The sequence below is a fragment of the Castanea sativa genome, chromosome 8 (genome assembly GCF_040712315.1).
Source record: "Castanea sativa cultivar Marrone di Chiusa Pesio chromosome 8, ASM4071231v1".
Lineage (NCBI taxonomy): Eukaryota > Viridiplantae > Streptophyta > Magnoliopsida > Fagales > Fagaceae > Castanea > Castanea sativa.
Window position 1 is genome coordinate 12,147,044 of NC_134020.1, and position 13,997 is coordinate 12,161,040.

Here is a 13,997-nt window from a genome sequence, read left to right on the forward strand (position 1 = left end):
CATGTGAGGGCCACAAATCCCTCAATGAACTTTTCCATTGCCCTTTTGGCTTCTTCTTTCTTCAAGCAATAAAGGTGTATACCAATCGTAGAACCTTCTATAGAATTGTCCTCCACATAGGATGTACGTTGTTGCCATCATCCTAATAGAACAATGTTCTCTGGATATGCCCCTAATTCCAAGAACTTCATGATGTCATAGTACCACAGAACTTCCTCTTCCTCTATGGTCATTGCTGAAGTTTCAATCTTCCTTTTGTGCACTTCCTCATAACTTTGCTTAATCTCCAAGGGTCGTGTCCATACTCCCTCGGGTATTTCAACCATAGAGGCCAAAGTAGCTTAAGTATCCGCAAACTGATTCTATGCTCTAGGGATGATTGTGTACTCAATCTTGTCAAAGGTCTTGGCCAAGTCTTCCATGTACTGTTGATAAGGCTTCAAGTGTTCCTCCTTCACCTTTCACAACTTTTGTGCTTGGGCTATAACCAAAATTGAATCTTCAAAGACGTTAGCCTGTTTTACTCTGAATTCTCAAAGAGCTTCCATTCCAACAATACAAGCCTCATATTCAGCCATGTTATTGTTTGCTTCAAAGTTCAGCTTGATTGCCAAAGGTATGTGAGATCTCTCGGGAGTGATCAAGAGTATTCCTATTCCATTCCCATATTGGTTTACGACTCCATCAAAATACATCTTCCATGTCCCTAACTCAACATCCAAAATGTCTTCATTTGGAAAGTCTTCTTTACCATCTTCCCCTTCTATAGGATTCTTGGCACAAAAATCTGACGCGACACTCCCTTTGATTGTTTTTCTAACCACATACTTCAAATCAAATTCTACCAATAAGATCAACCATCTTGGCAATCTTCCACTTAAAGTGGGTTTCTTAAAGAGATACTTCAATGGGTCCATTCTTACTACTACCCATATTTGGAAAGGTAAGATGATGTGTCTTAATTTCTGTACAGCCCAAACAAGTGCAAAGCATGACTTTTCTATGGGGGTGTACCTAATCTCATAATCATGGAACCTCTTGCTCAAATAGTATATGGCCCTCTCATTCTTGTCATCGTCTTCATGTGCTAGCATACTTCCAACCTCATCTCCTATGATGGAGAGGTATAGGAGTAAGGGTTTTCCATGTTGTGGAGGCACTAGGATAGGTGGGTGGAGGAGATATTCCTTAATAAGTTCAAGCGCTTTTTGGCACTCTTTGTTCCTTGTATATGGTTCATTCTTCCTTAGGAGTTTGAAAATGGGCTTACAAGTGGAGGTGAGCCTGGCAATGAATTGACTAATGTATTGTAATTGACCCAAGAAACCCTTTATCTCCTTCTCACTTTTGGGTGGAGGTATTTCCAATATGGCTTTGATCTTGGATAGGTCAACTTCTATCCCTCTATCACTCACTAGGAAGCCTAGAAATTTTCCGACGATTACTCTAAAGGCACACTTTTGTAGGTTCAATCTCAATCTATACTCCTTAATCCTCTCGAAGAACTTCCTCAAGTTTACAGTGTGACTTTCTTTATCCTTGGATTTCACTATCATATCATCAACATACACCTCTACCTCATTATGCATCATTTCATGTAAAAAGGCCGTGGCCATCCTTTGGTAGGTTGCCCAGCATTCTTAAGGCCAAACGGCATCACCGTGTAACAATAGATTCCTCATTTGGTAGTGAAAGTAGTTTTGGTCATGTCCTTAGGAGCCATCTTGATTTGGTTGTATCTTGAAAAACCATCCATGAAAGACATCAAGACACTTCCTGCTGTGTTATCCAACAAGACATCAATGTGAGGGAGAGGAAAGTCATCCTTAGGGCATACCTTGTTTAAGTCCCTAAAATCTACACACATCCTCACCTTCCCATCCTTCTTAGGTACGGGCATGACATTGGCTATCCACTCGGCTTGGTGTACGGGTTTGATGAACCCTACTTTAAATTGCTTAGTGACTTCCTCTTTGATTTTTAAGAGCCATTTGGTCCTCATTCTTCTCAACTTTTGCTTGACGGGTACCATGTGATCGAGAGTATCAATATGATGTTGAGCTATCTCAAGGTCAATTTCAGGCATATCTTCTTTAGGACCATGCAAACACCTCTTGGAATTCCATGAGTAGTTCTTGGAGATCTTTTCTTTCTTTTTCATTTAAAGTTGAGCCAATTTTAATTAAGCGTGGATTCTCATCATTGCCCAAATTAATAGTTTCAAGAGTTAGTTCCATAGGTTCAATTTTCTTTTCCAATTGTTTATTAATTTCATTTTTCAAATTCATTTGAATCATTTAAGTGCATAATTTCAATATTATGGGACACATCACAGTAAACCAAATTAGAATTCATCTTATTGAATATATTGAAAAGTACATTGGAACTTGCATTATAAACCTTTTTACCCATGTTTTTAGAAAACCCAACCCAAGTCCAATTATTAATGGGCCCTACAATAGGCATGATGAATTTGGAAGGATCACTTGCTCTTCATTGGTGATGACGAACACGTCCTCACTCATCTTCATCATGGTCTTCATTGCTTCAGCATGCATGTAGTTAACCCAATCGACCTCTTCTTGTATCTCTTTAATCACCACGGTAGGCTTCTCCTTAAAGGTCAATTTCTCATTAAAGAACATTTCCCAACCCGGATACACCTTTCCATCTTTACCTACCCAAGGTTCGGGGAAGAAACAATAAGGAAAGTTTCCTCTTTCTTTCACGAAGTTCTCATTGAGAGTGCCATGATTTTTCTCGATTCTATCGCAGCCTTCAAAGAATCCTAGACCTTCCCTAGTCACTTGAGTCTTGACATTGGGGAACTCGATTACTCCTTTTCTTTCTTTACCAATGCCCATTTCAGGCATGTATCCCATGTTCTTCATCATTACAATCACCTCATGGCTATAATATGGGAACAAGTCAGTAGCATACCTTTCATCCTTCAACCCATAGTCAGCCATATTCACGAACTCAAAGCCACTCATTTGAAGCTCACCTCCTCCTTCCTCAAGTCCATAAACCGATGCTAGAATTTCTACATCTCCCAAGAGAAGGTTGTAATTTTGGGTGATGTCTATGACATGTGTTAGGACATATGTGGAATTTGTTATGAATGTTGTTAAATTTTAAAATACTTGCAAGTGTACAAACCGTACCGAAGTATAGGTTGACAAGAACGAGGTCGAACCCACAGGGACTTGAATGAACGTAGGAAAATTAATTAAATCTTAACCAAATTAATCCTAATCTATTTTAAGAAAAATTGGTTGTTTTGAAATTAAATAAACTAAGCAAATAATCAAATTAAGCAAATAGTTAAACTAAGCAAAAGATATAAAGCAATAAAAAGATGTAAACAATCAAGGGAAAGGAATTAAGGTTTTGGAATCCGCCTTGTAAGTCATATCAGCATGTATTTATGATCATTAATTTTTCCCAACTCACTACATGATAATCTAGAAATCAATCTCGTTATCATGGAAAATATTCTCATTAAAATCCTTATTTTAAAAATCAAAAGCATGTTCTTCTTCGCTTCTTAAGTATAAAATCAAATCATCAATTGTATCCATAGCCAAACAAATCACAAGATATATCCAATTCTAAAAATCAAATCATAAATTATATCCATTGACTGACAAATCACAAGCGATATCCAATTTTATAATCAATAATTAATAAACCAAGCATTCAACTAATTAAGATAAATCCTATATCATGAGAAAAACATGATTGAACTCATATCTAGAATCTCATCTTAGTCAATTGATATGAAGCAAGAACAATTTAAATCATTAAAGAACAACTATTGTGGGAAAAATCAAATCACCTAAATATTACTGATAATCCTTAACAAGGTTTCATCCTCAACCCTAATTATAAATTTAGCTACTCATAATAATTAAAATAAAACACAAAAATAAAAATACTAAACATTAAACTAGACAAATAAAATAAAACTAACTGTCATGGAAGAAAACCAAAGAAGTAGCCGCACTCTCTATGTTCAGCCCCCAGCCCTAGTATTAGCCTCCCTGAATTTTGCCCTAAAAAGCCTTTAAATAGGCCAATGAATCCTATTACAAATTGAATTCTCGTTTGAGGAAAATCCCAGATTTTTTGGCTTCACTTAACCAACAATTTTGGCCCATTTAACGTCAGAATTCGGACTTTTGGTAAACTACAAAGTTCTAGCCCTTTAAGTTAACTTTCCAGCCCAACTTGAATCATCTCGATTAGATATCTGAGCCGAAAGTTATACCAAAAATACTAACTAATGTGCAGGCTGGAATCCCAATCCCAATTGGACTTGGATTTGTTGTAAATTTCCTTTGATTCCTTACTCCAATTGGACTTAAATTTAATTGGGTTGGCCTTCTTTAACTTCATCATGGCCCTTGTAAATTTAAAGTCCATTAGCATTTTATCTTTGCACAAATCCACTTATTTAATTTCCATTATCCTACAAAAGACAAATTCATGCAATAAAATCCAATTAAGCACAAAATTGATTATTCACCATTATTCCAAAACCAAATATAAAATGCATGAATTAACTCAAAATAAGTATGATAATGTCTTTCTAACAATGATATAAATATGCAAAATTAAGTTATTATCAATGCACATCAAATATCCTCAAACCTACATTTTGCTAGTCCTCGAGCAAAACAAATAAAGAGTAAAACAAAACAAAGAAAATATCCTAACTAATCCACTTTCGCTGGAAATTTCGATTGCATTTAGCATATGTAACAAGCCTTTAAACCCCTAGCTTACACTAGTGGACGAGTTGTAGTCTCGTGAGGGTTTGCAGGGAATATACCCACAAAATTCTGAGGATGAATACTAAAAAAAAAAAAATAAACAAAACAAAATTTTTTTTTTTCAATTGCCCTTTTCAAAGAGGATTAGTTCAAGTTCAACAACACTACAAATGCTAAAGAAAAGTCTCGTGCCATCAAAACTCAATGTGAGTGAAAAGTGGTAGCCAACCCAAACATACTCTTAGTTTTAGAATAAACTTGACTCGAATCTCTATTTGAAAGTATGCTTCAACTCAAATCTTTCCGGTGTTATCACTCAACAAATGAAATCACTCTAAAATGGGGTGTAACACTCTCAACAATATATGTGAGCAGAATAATGTAAACAAAATCAAATACCTCACATATAAATCATATGAAAAACGCTTAATCAAGAAATAACAAGTAGTCTCATGAAAGGATACCAAAAATATTTATACCACACCTTTTTCTTCTCAGTCATATCAATATCTGAACTACACAATCTTCAAGATCAAATAAGGACTTTATTAGGAAGTAATGTAGAGTAAAAGCAAAGGGAATGAAATAAAAATGGGTGAAGGTAAATAAAAAGAAGTGTCTTCAAGATTTGTCGGAATGTCAACTCATTTTGGAATTTCCATTCAACACCTTTTTTTTCACTCTTCTTCTTCAAAGTAGTACTCCTTCCTTACATCTCACTTCTCAAAATTTGATGAGAACCCTTTTTATTTTCTTCTTTTTGACACTTTTCCTCTTTTTTTTTTCTTTTTTTTTCAATTTTTTTTTCTTTCTTTGACTTCTTTTTTCTTTCTTCTTTTAATTATCGCACAAACCACCACATTGAAACATACTGATCAAATTCCATCTTGAAACACTATAAATAAGGGCTTTAAGAAAGAAAGGCTAATTAAAAGGCTCAACGGGATGACTAGAGATAATATATCAAGAAAGAAAAAGAAAAACACATATATGGCTCAAAGTACACAAAAATGGCCTAATCTCATCTCTCAAGACGAGTATAGTTCATTCAACATCAATGACTTCAAAAGATTCAAGTGTGATATAAAATTAGATTTTTTTTTCTTGGCCCAAAGAAAAAACAATGAGACTATAACAAGGGAAAAACATGTTACACACTTCCAAATGAACTTTAAGATTAAAAACAATAAATAACCCTCAAAAAATAATTATTGGCTCAAAACTCACAGGAGTTACAGTCTCCACATTGTTATCATCAAGATTTTCTAATCACTTTTATCCTTCAACAACAAGTTGTGTCTAAGTGGCTACGTGCATGTGCAATGAATTAAGCATGAAAGCAATGAAATTTCTATAAGCAGGAGTAGTATAACAAACTCAAAACATAGACCTCAAGCTAGGCAAAAAGTTTTTTTTTTTTTTAGACTAAACAAAACACAACAGAAAGATAGAAATCTATGTACATCCCCCCCAAACCTAAACCAAACATTGTCCTCAATGTTAAAAATGATACTCTCAAATATATGACTTGAATGAAAAGAGAGCAAAATATTAATATGCAATATGAGAATCAAGTAGAAACAAGTAAGGTAAGGAGAAGGAGGAGACATACCTTGATCAAGCTGATTGTTATAAATTTTAATTTCTGTCAAATATCAGCTAGAACAAAAGAGAATAAAACGAAACAAGAAAATAAACACAATTATTAATCTAAAAATAGAAAATAAACAAGGAAAAGATTTTTTTTTTTGCAAAAAGATTTAACACAACTAGAGATCAATCTTGATAAACAAGACCATCCAAACCTCAACAACACCATGGAGATAAATAATGCATATTATGAATGGACTAGTCCAATGAGATTGTAACTTACCTGGGTCAAAAACATGTTGGGAAGCTTTTGCAGTGTCTTCCAAGTGAATTCTTTGCATAACCATAGAAGAACTAATACTCTTAATATCAGCAATTTTCCAACCTATAGCTTCCTTGTGTTCTTGATGCATGCTTAGCAAGTGGTGTTCCCGAAAGTTATCCAACTTTGGTGGTTCTACAATAGATGGGAGTGAGGATGAAGAAAGTGGAAAAGGGACCACTTTTGGCTGCCAGCTATTAGTACTTAAGAGAGGAACAGAATCCAACAATGCATTGACTTCCTCAATTGATTTTTCAATATCCAAATTGCAATAAAAAAGGGTTAAGCAATCCTTTAGGGGATCCTCACAACTTGATTGTATGAGAGTATCATGGACTAGGTTCCTAATCATGTTAACCTCACATATATTCTCATTATCTGGCACTTGTTTACTTATGTGGAAGATATTAAGCTCAACGGTCATATTCCCAAAAGAAATATTCATTACACCACTCCGACAATTGATCAAAGCATTGGATGTGGCTAAGAAAGGGCGACCCAAAATGACATGGATTTGTGTATTGGCATTTAGAGCAGGTTTAGTGTCTAACACAACAAAATCAACAGGAAAATAAAATGCATCCACCTTAATCAGCACATCCTTAACAATACCTCTAGGGATTTTCATAAACCTATCAACTAATTGAAGTGTCATGGTTGTTGGTTTTAACTCCCCCAAACCTAGCTATAAATAAACTGAATATGGCATTAGGTTCACACTTGCCCCCAAATCTAGCAAAGCTCGCTCAATGAGACGATCCCCAATCTTGCATGAAATTGTAGGAGATCTTGGGTCCTTACATTTCATTGGATATTTTTTCTGAATGATTGAACTGACTTGCTCGGTCAAAAATGCCTTTTTAGGGACATTTTTCTTTCTCTTCATTGTCACAAGATCTTTTAGAAACTTAGCATAAGCAGGAACTTGCTGAATTGCATCAAGAAATGGAATGTTTATTTGCACTTGCTTAAAAACATCTAAAATGTCTCCAAATTGTGCACTTTTCTGAGGACTGATTAACCTTTGAGGAAATGGAGCTTTAGGAACAAACCTCTTATCAAGAGGGGAACTAAGATCCTGAATTGGAGTGGCGAGAGTGGGTTGTTCTTCTTTTCTCCACGATCATCCTGTGAACTATGAGTTCCTTTTTCCCTTAACACAATATTTTCTTCATCCTCCACTTCTGGCATTTTCACTTGATTACCAACTTGCTTACTAGACCTAAGGGTAGTAATAGATTGAACATGTTCTTGCCCATGAGTAGAACTAGAAGAACCATTGATGGTATACTGTCCTTTTGGGTTAGGTATAGGTTGACTAGGAACCTTTCCTTTTTCCCTCTCTCCAAGTTGGGTTGCTAACTGGCCAACTTGATTTTCCAACTTTGAAATAGCTTGAGTATTCAAATGGGTGGAACTTTTCATCTCTTGAATGGCTTGGCTAGTTGATTGCATGAAAGTTTTGAGAGACTCCTCCAAAGATGATTGTTGTCTTGGTGGTGGTACAAATTGAGGTGTTGATTGAGAAATTGGAGGATACGCTTGAGTAGGTGGACGAAATTGACTTTGTTGATGCACTTGTTGTCTACCTACATTTGTGGGAGGCTGATTTTGCCTCCATGAAAAATTAGGATGGTTCCTCCAATTTGGATTGTATGTCTCTAAAAATGGACTAGCAAATGGTTTTCCATAATTATTCAGTGCATTTGCTTGCTCAGTATAAAAATCAAGGTACCCAGCGGTGGAAGGACACATTTGTGTTGTATGCATAGGACTTGCACAAATAGAGCATGTTTCACTTTGAACTTGATTGACAGAATTCATCCCTCTACCTAAAACTAAAGCTTCAACCTTACGAGTGAGATTGTCCAACCTAGTTTTTATGTCTAAATCTTCATTGACTTCATACAATCCTCATTTCTTAATCACAAGGGCATATCTCTCTTTACGGTTGGAAAAATCCCATTGTTGTGAGCTTTCTGACAAATTTTCAAGAAATTTGTATGCCTCATCATCTACAAGACTCAAAAATCCACCGCCATTCATGGACTCAATCATGTTACGATTAGTCTGAGTCAAACCATTATAAAAACATTGTACTAGTCTCCATGTTTCAAAACCATGATGGGGACACTTTAAGATCAAGTCCTTAAATCTCTCCCAACTCTCATAAAATTTCTCTTGTTCATCTCGATAAAAATCTACAATTTCTCTCCTCAAAGCATTGGTCTTGGCCATTGGGAAAAATTTAGAGAGGAATTTTGTGACCAATAGTTCCCATGAAGTGATAGATCCAGGTGACAAAGAATTAAGTCATGCTTTTACCTTATCCTTCAAGGAAAAAAGGAATAAACGCAAACGAACAGAGTCATCGGTGAAATTCTGGAACTTACAAGTAGCACAAATCTCAAGAAAATCCTTTACATGCATATAAGGGTCTTCTCTATCCAATCCATAAAAAGTAGGAAGAAGATGAATTATCTGTGGTTTTAACTCAAAATGTGCAGCAGTGGTTGTAGGCAATACTATGCAAGATGGAGGGTTGGTGGTTATGGGTGAGAACAACTCCCTAAGAGTTTTTGAATCATCTCCAGTTTCTCCCATTGTGGATGAATAATCAAAACTAACAAGACGATTTTCTTTATCACGTACCAAGTTCTCATACACCATGTACAAAGAAATAATTTTTTTTTCTTTTGTTTTTTTTTTTTGTTTTAAATAAAATTTAACTACAACTAGTAGAAGAAAAAAAAATTTTAATTAAGACCTAATTTATTTTCCTAACCAAGTCCCTGGCAACGGCGCCAAAAAACTTGTTAAATATTAAAATACTCGCAAGTGTACGAACCGTACCGAAGTATAGTTTGACAAGAACGAGGTCGAACCCACAGGGACTTGAATGAATGTAGGAAAATTAATTAAATCTAAACCAAATTAATCCTAATCTAGTTTAATAAAAATTGGTTATTTTGAAATTAAATAAACTAAGCAAATAATCAAATTAAGAAAACAGTTAAACTAAGCAAAAGATATAAAGCAATAAAAAGATGTAAACAATCAAGGGAAAGGAATTAAGGCTTTGGAATCTGCCTTGTAAGTTATATCAGCATGTATTTATGATCATTAATTTTTCTAAACTCACTACATGATAATCTATAAATCAATCTCGTTATCGTGGAAAATATTCTCATTAAAATCAATATTTTAAAAATCAAAAGCATGTTATTCTTCGCTTCTTAAGTATAAAGTCAAATCATCAATTGTATCCGTAGCCAAACAAATCACAAGATATATCCAATTCTAAAAATCAAATCATAAATTATATCCATTAACTGACAAATCACAAGCGATATCCAATTTTATAATTAAGAATTAATAAACCAAGCATTCAATTAATTAAGATAAATCCTAAATCATGAGAAAAACATGATTGAACTCATATCTAGAATCTCATCTTAATAAATTGATATGAAGTAAGAACAATTTAAATCATTAAAGAACAACTATTGTGGGAAAAATCAAATCACCTAAATATTACTGATAATCCTTAACAAGGTTTCATCCTCAACCCTAATTATAAATTTAGCTACTCATAGTAATTAAAATAAAATACAAAAATAAAAATACTAAACATTAAACTACACAAATAAAATAAAACTAGCTGTCATGGAAAAAAACTAAAGAAGTAGCCGCACTCTCTATGTTCAGCCCCCAGCCCTAGTATTATCCTCCCTGAATTTTGCCCTAAAGCGCCTTTAAATAGGCCAAGGAATCCTATTACAAGTTGAATTCTCGTTTGGAAAAAATCCCAGATTTTTAGGCTTCACTTAACCAACAATTTTGGCCCATTTAACATCAGAATTCGGACTTTTGGTAAACTACAAAGTTCTAGCCCTTTAAGTTAGATTTCCAGCCCAACTTAAATCATCTCAATTGGACATTTGAGCCAAAGGTTATGCCAAAAATACTAACTGATGTGCAGGCTGGAATCCCAATCTGAATTGGACTTGGATTTGTTGTAAATTTCCTTTGATTCCTTGCTCCAATTGGACTTAAATTTAATTGGGTTGGCCTTCTTTAATTTCATCATGGCCCTTGTAAATTTAAAATCCATTAGCATTTTTCTTTGCACAAATTCACTTATTTAATTCCATTCTCCTACAAAAGACAAATTCATGCAATAAAATCCAATTAAGCACAAAATTGATTATTCACCATTATTCCAAAACCAAATATAAAATGCATGAATTAACTCAAAATAAGTATGATAATGTCTTTCTAACAATGATATAAATATGCAAAATTAGGCTATTATCAATGCACATCAATGAACATATGTCTTTTAGAATTGGCTAATCCTTTGACAAAACGCACTTTACTTGTAATTGGGTAGATCTAGGATGGTTTAAGTCTTCAAGCAACCTTGTGTTCAAGTCAAGAGTTAAAGCCATCTAGGTCTATTCAAGAAACAAATGAAGAAGTGCTGTATTTTAAAGCTGAACAGATAGCTCAACAAATTGTATCTATCGAGGTTTAAAAGAAGCTTTTATCCCGAAGCTCGACAGCAACTCGACAGATAGCCTATTTATCGATATTTACAAAAATCAAATTTCTAGATCTGTTTTTCATGCATAACCAAGCTATTTGTGTAAAGTTTCTTTTCTCACAACCCTAGACATATATAAGGATTATTTTAAGGGCCGTCTAGGTTGACGCAACTAGATGCAACTTGATGCAAAGTGATTATTCACTTAAATTGTAACCGGAGACAATTTTTCCTAGTTAATCTTTCTCTTGAAGAAGTTGTTGCATTTGTATGCCGTAGGGTTTTGTAACCAAGGAACTTCTGGATCTTTATCGTGTGGATGAACTGAAGAACTTTGTAACCAACATCTTTCTCAAGTTGGTGAGTAAGCCACGTACTGGGATCCGTACATCAATTGGTTAGTCACGTACTGGGAGTCGTGCATTGAAAGAAGAGATTGTCACTACATTACAAGTCCAATTGTGTATTGGGGTAAGGGTTCAACTGTAGGTTGGTATAAGGTACTGGGATTTCTTTACTTGTAACCGCTTGTTTTGATAATAGTGGATTCTTGGGAGTGGTGACCTTAAATTCACCCGGTGGGGTTTTGCCTTGGTGGTTTTCCCCATTCGTAAACAAATCACTCGTGTCAAATTTAATTTCCGCTGCATTTAGCTATTTGGTAATTTGTTTGTGCTACCACGCGTATTGCATGTTAAATTGACTCAATTAATTTACTTGGCTAATTAATTGGTTAATTTACCCAAGGGGTCAATACATTCTTGGCCTATAAACACGAAACTCCACGACAGTTTCCACTGGCCCAATCTTGCAAGAAACCTTGAAAGTACCCATAACCTTCCTTAAAGTGTTGTAATATGCCTTTACGGTCAAAGGAGAAGGGATGATAGTCTCCATATCTAGACTGATAGTGACGGTGATCCTAAAAGGACAAACATTCAAGGCAGACCCATTATCAATAAGAACCATCGGAACCTTGGTGCTTATGCATTTAATGGTGATTTGCAAAGGCCTAGTGTGAGTACCTCCTTTAGGAGGGAGATCTTCATCAAAAAAGGAAAGGAGGGGGTGTGAGGAAGCCTCAACTCCCATGAGAGACATAACTTCTTGTGGTGTAGTTTCTATAAGCACTTCTTTCCCACTCAAGGCGTCCAAGAGAGCCTTATGATGCTTTTGAGAGCTCATGAGTAGACTCCATACGGGCACATGAGCTTGAGTCTTCTCCAATTGCATCAAGACCCTATCTTCTTCTTCTTTGTCTCCTTGGGGTTCCATGGGTTTGAACCCCTCCCCTAAATCTCTACCAGGATTATCCTTTTCCAAAAAGGATGGCTTGTAGTTCTTCCCACTCCTAATGTTATTTGCTACATTGTCCTCCATGACCCCTTTCTTTAATTTTGTCACCCCTTTGGGAAGTATTTACCACACCACTACCGCCTCCTTTAAGGCTTTATCTTCTTCATCCCATATTCCTTGGACTTCCACAGCATTGATATCGACATTTGTGGTTTCTATCTGTTAGGATGTGTGCCCTTAAATCCTATTGTATGATGCTATGTATGACTTAATGTTGTGATTAATAAAGTTGTTTTATTATTATCTAAAAATAATTGTAACATGAATATTGAGACATTATCATATAGTCTATGAGATGCATAGTATGTGATTTATATGATTTAGTCACAGAAGATATAAATCACAAGTTCTTTGTAAACTCAGAATTTTAATTCGTAGTCAGTCATGAAATTGGGCATTTCTGCGAAGACTATAGCATATCAACTAAGATGATTTGTCTTGATCATGGAAATGGAGATTTCTAGTTGGTATGTTGATATGTTTTAAGAGTTAAAACATATTTAACTGGACCGGTGTGAGATTTATTATTCTCCTAATGACTGTCAAATGAATAATAAACTCAAGACTTCTATTTACATGAACTCTTAATCTTGAGAGAATAATGGACATAATCATGAAGTGTAGGTTGCTTTGTGATAACACCTTAAAATGTATACTTGTTATATATTTTTGTGGGCGTTATCTCCTTATTACTATACTTAATTTGTATAATTATACCATGATTTGCATTAGTCCCTATTATTTATCTTTACATAATTTCTTGAATAAGATGTCATTCATTTTGTGTAATTTTCTACTTTCAGGAAATCATGTGAGAAATATGAGTTTACAGGAATTTGTGAGAAAAGGAAGGCCAAACTAGAATTAAGTGGAGCTAAAGGACCATGCTTAAATATCTAAGGAGGTGCAGCTGGAGTGCTTGGATCGTCTACCATGATTGGAAACTTCAAATAAGGAAAGAAATTAAAGAGGCAGAATCTGAAAAGGAAAAATCTAATCTGAGCACCGATCAGTATTTTGGGCATATCTCTCTACTAAAAAATTCAATTGACACAAGGCTAGATGAGTTGGAACCATGACTTAAATATCTATAACTTTCCAAGTTTGAGTTTTTCGGAATTCTCAAGTTTTGAAGGCCAAAATTAACTCACAAGTTACAGCTGTAAACCTAGATGGAAATTAAAATAGAAAAAGTTTTATTTTCTTTGGACACTTTTATGTTAGGGTTTTGAAGGGAGGCTGTGAGAATGAATTTTGGGCAGAGAAAACCTTGTATTTTCCTTTCTCTAATGGCAGCCTAAACTCTTTGCTAGGGCTAGGGGTTATGTTTCTTCTATACGGTATAAATATTCAATGTAATTCTTTCTAGGATTTTATCAACGACATATTTGATTGTTTAATTAGATTT

General features: G+C 34.8%; 1 protein-coding gene across 1 annotated transcript; it reads right to left on the bottom strand.

Annotated features, from left to right (window-relative positions):
* Positions 1–8,601: 8,601 nt before the first annotated feature.
* LOC142605883 (uncharacterized) lies at positions 8,602–9,357 on the bottom strand. Its single transcript, XM_075777310.1, has 2 exons — positions 9,013–9,357; positions 8,602–8,757 (listed from the first exon to the last, which is right to left on the bottom strand). The coding sequence occupies exons 1-2, from the start codon at positions 9,355–9,357 to the stop codon at positions 8,602–8,604; spliced, it is 501 nt and encodes a 166-aa protein (XP_075633425.1).
* Positions 9,358–13,997: the final 4,640 nt, after the last annotated feature.

Excerpts from the sequence above, each read along its gene's own strand:
- LOC142605883 (XM_075777310.1), bottom strand. The coding sequence starts at position 9,357 with ATGGTGTATGAGAACTTGGTACGTGATAAAGAAAATCGTCTTGTTAGT. Across the intron at positions 8,758-9,012 it reads TTTTTTCCTTGAAGGATAAG|ACTAATCGTAACATGATTGA; the intron begins GTAAAAGCATGA and ends GGTTTGACTCAG.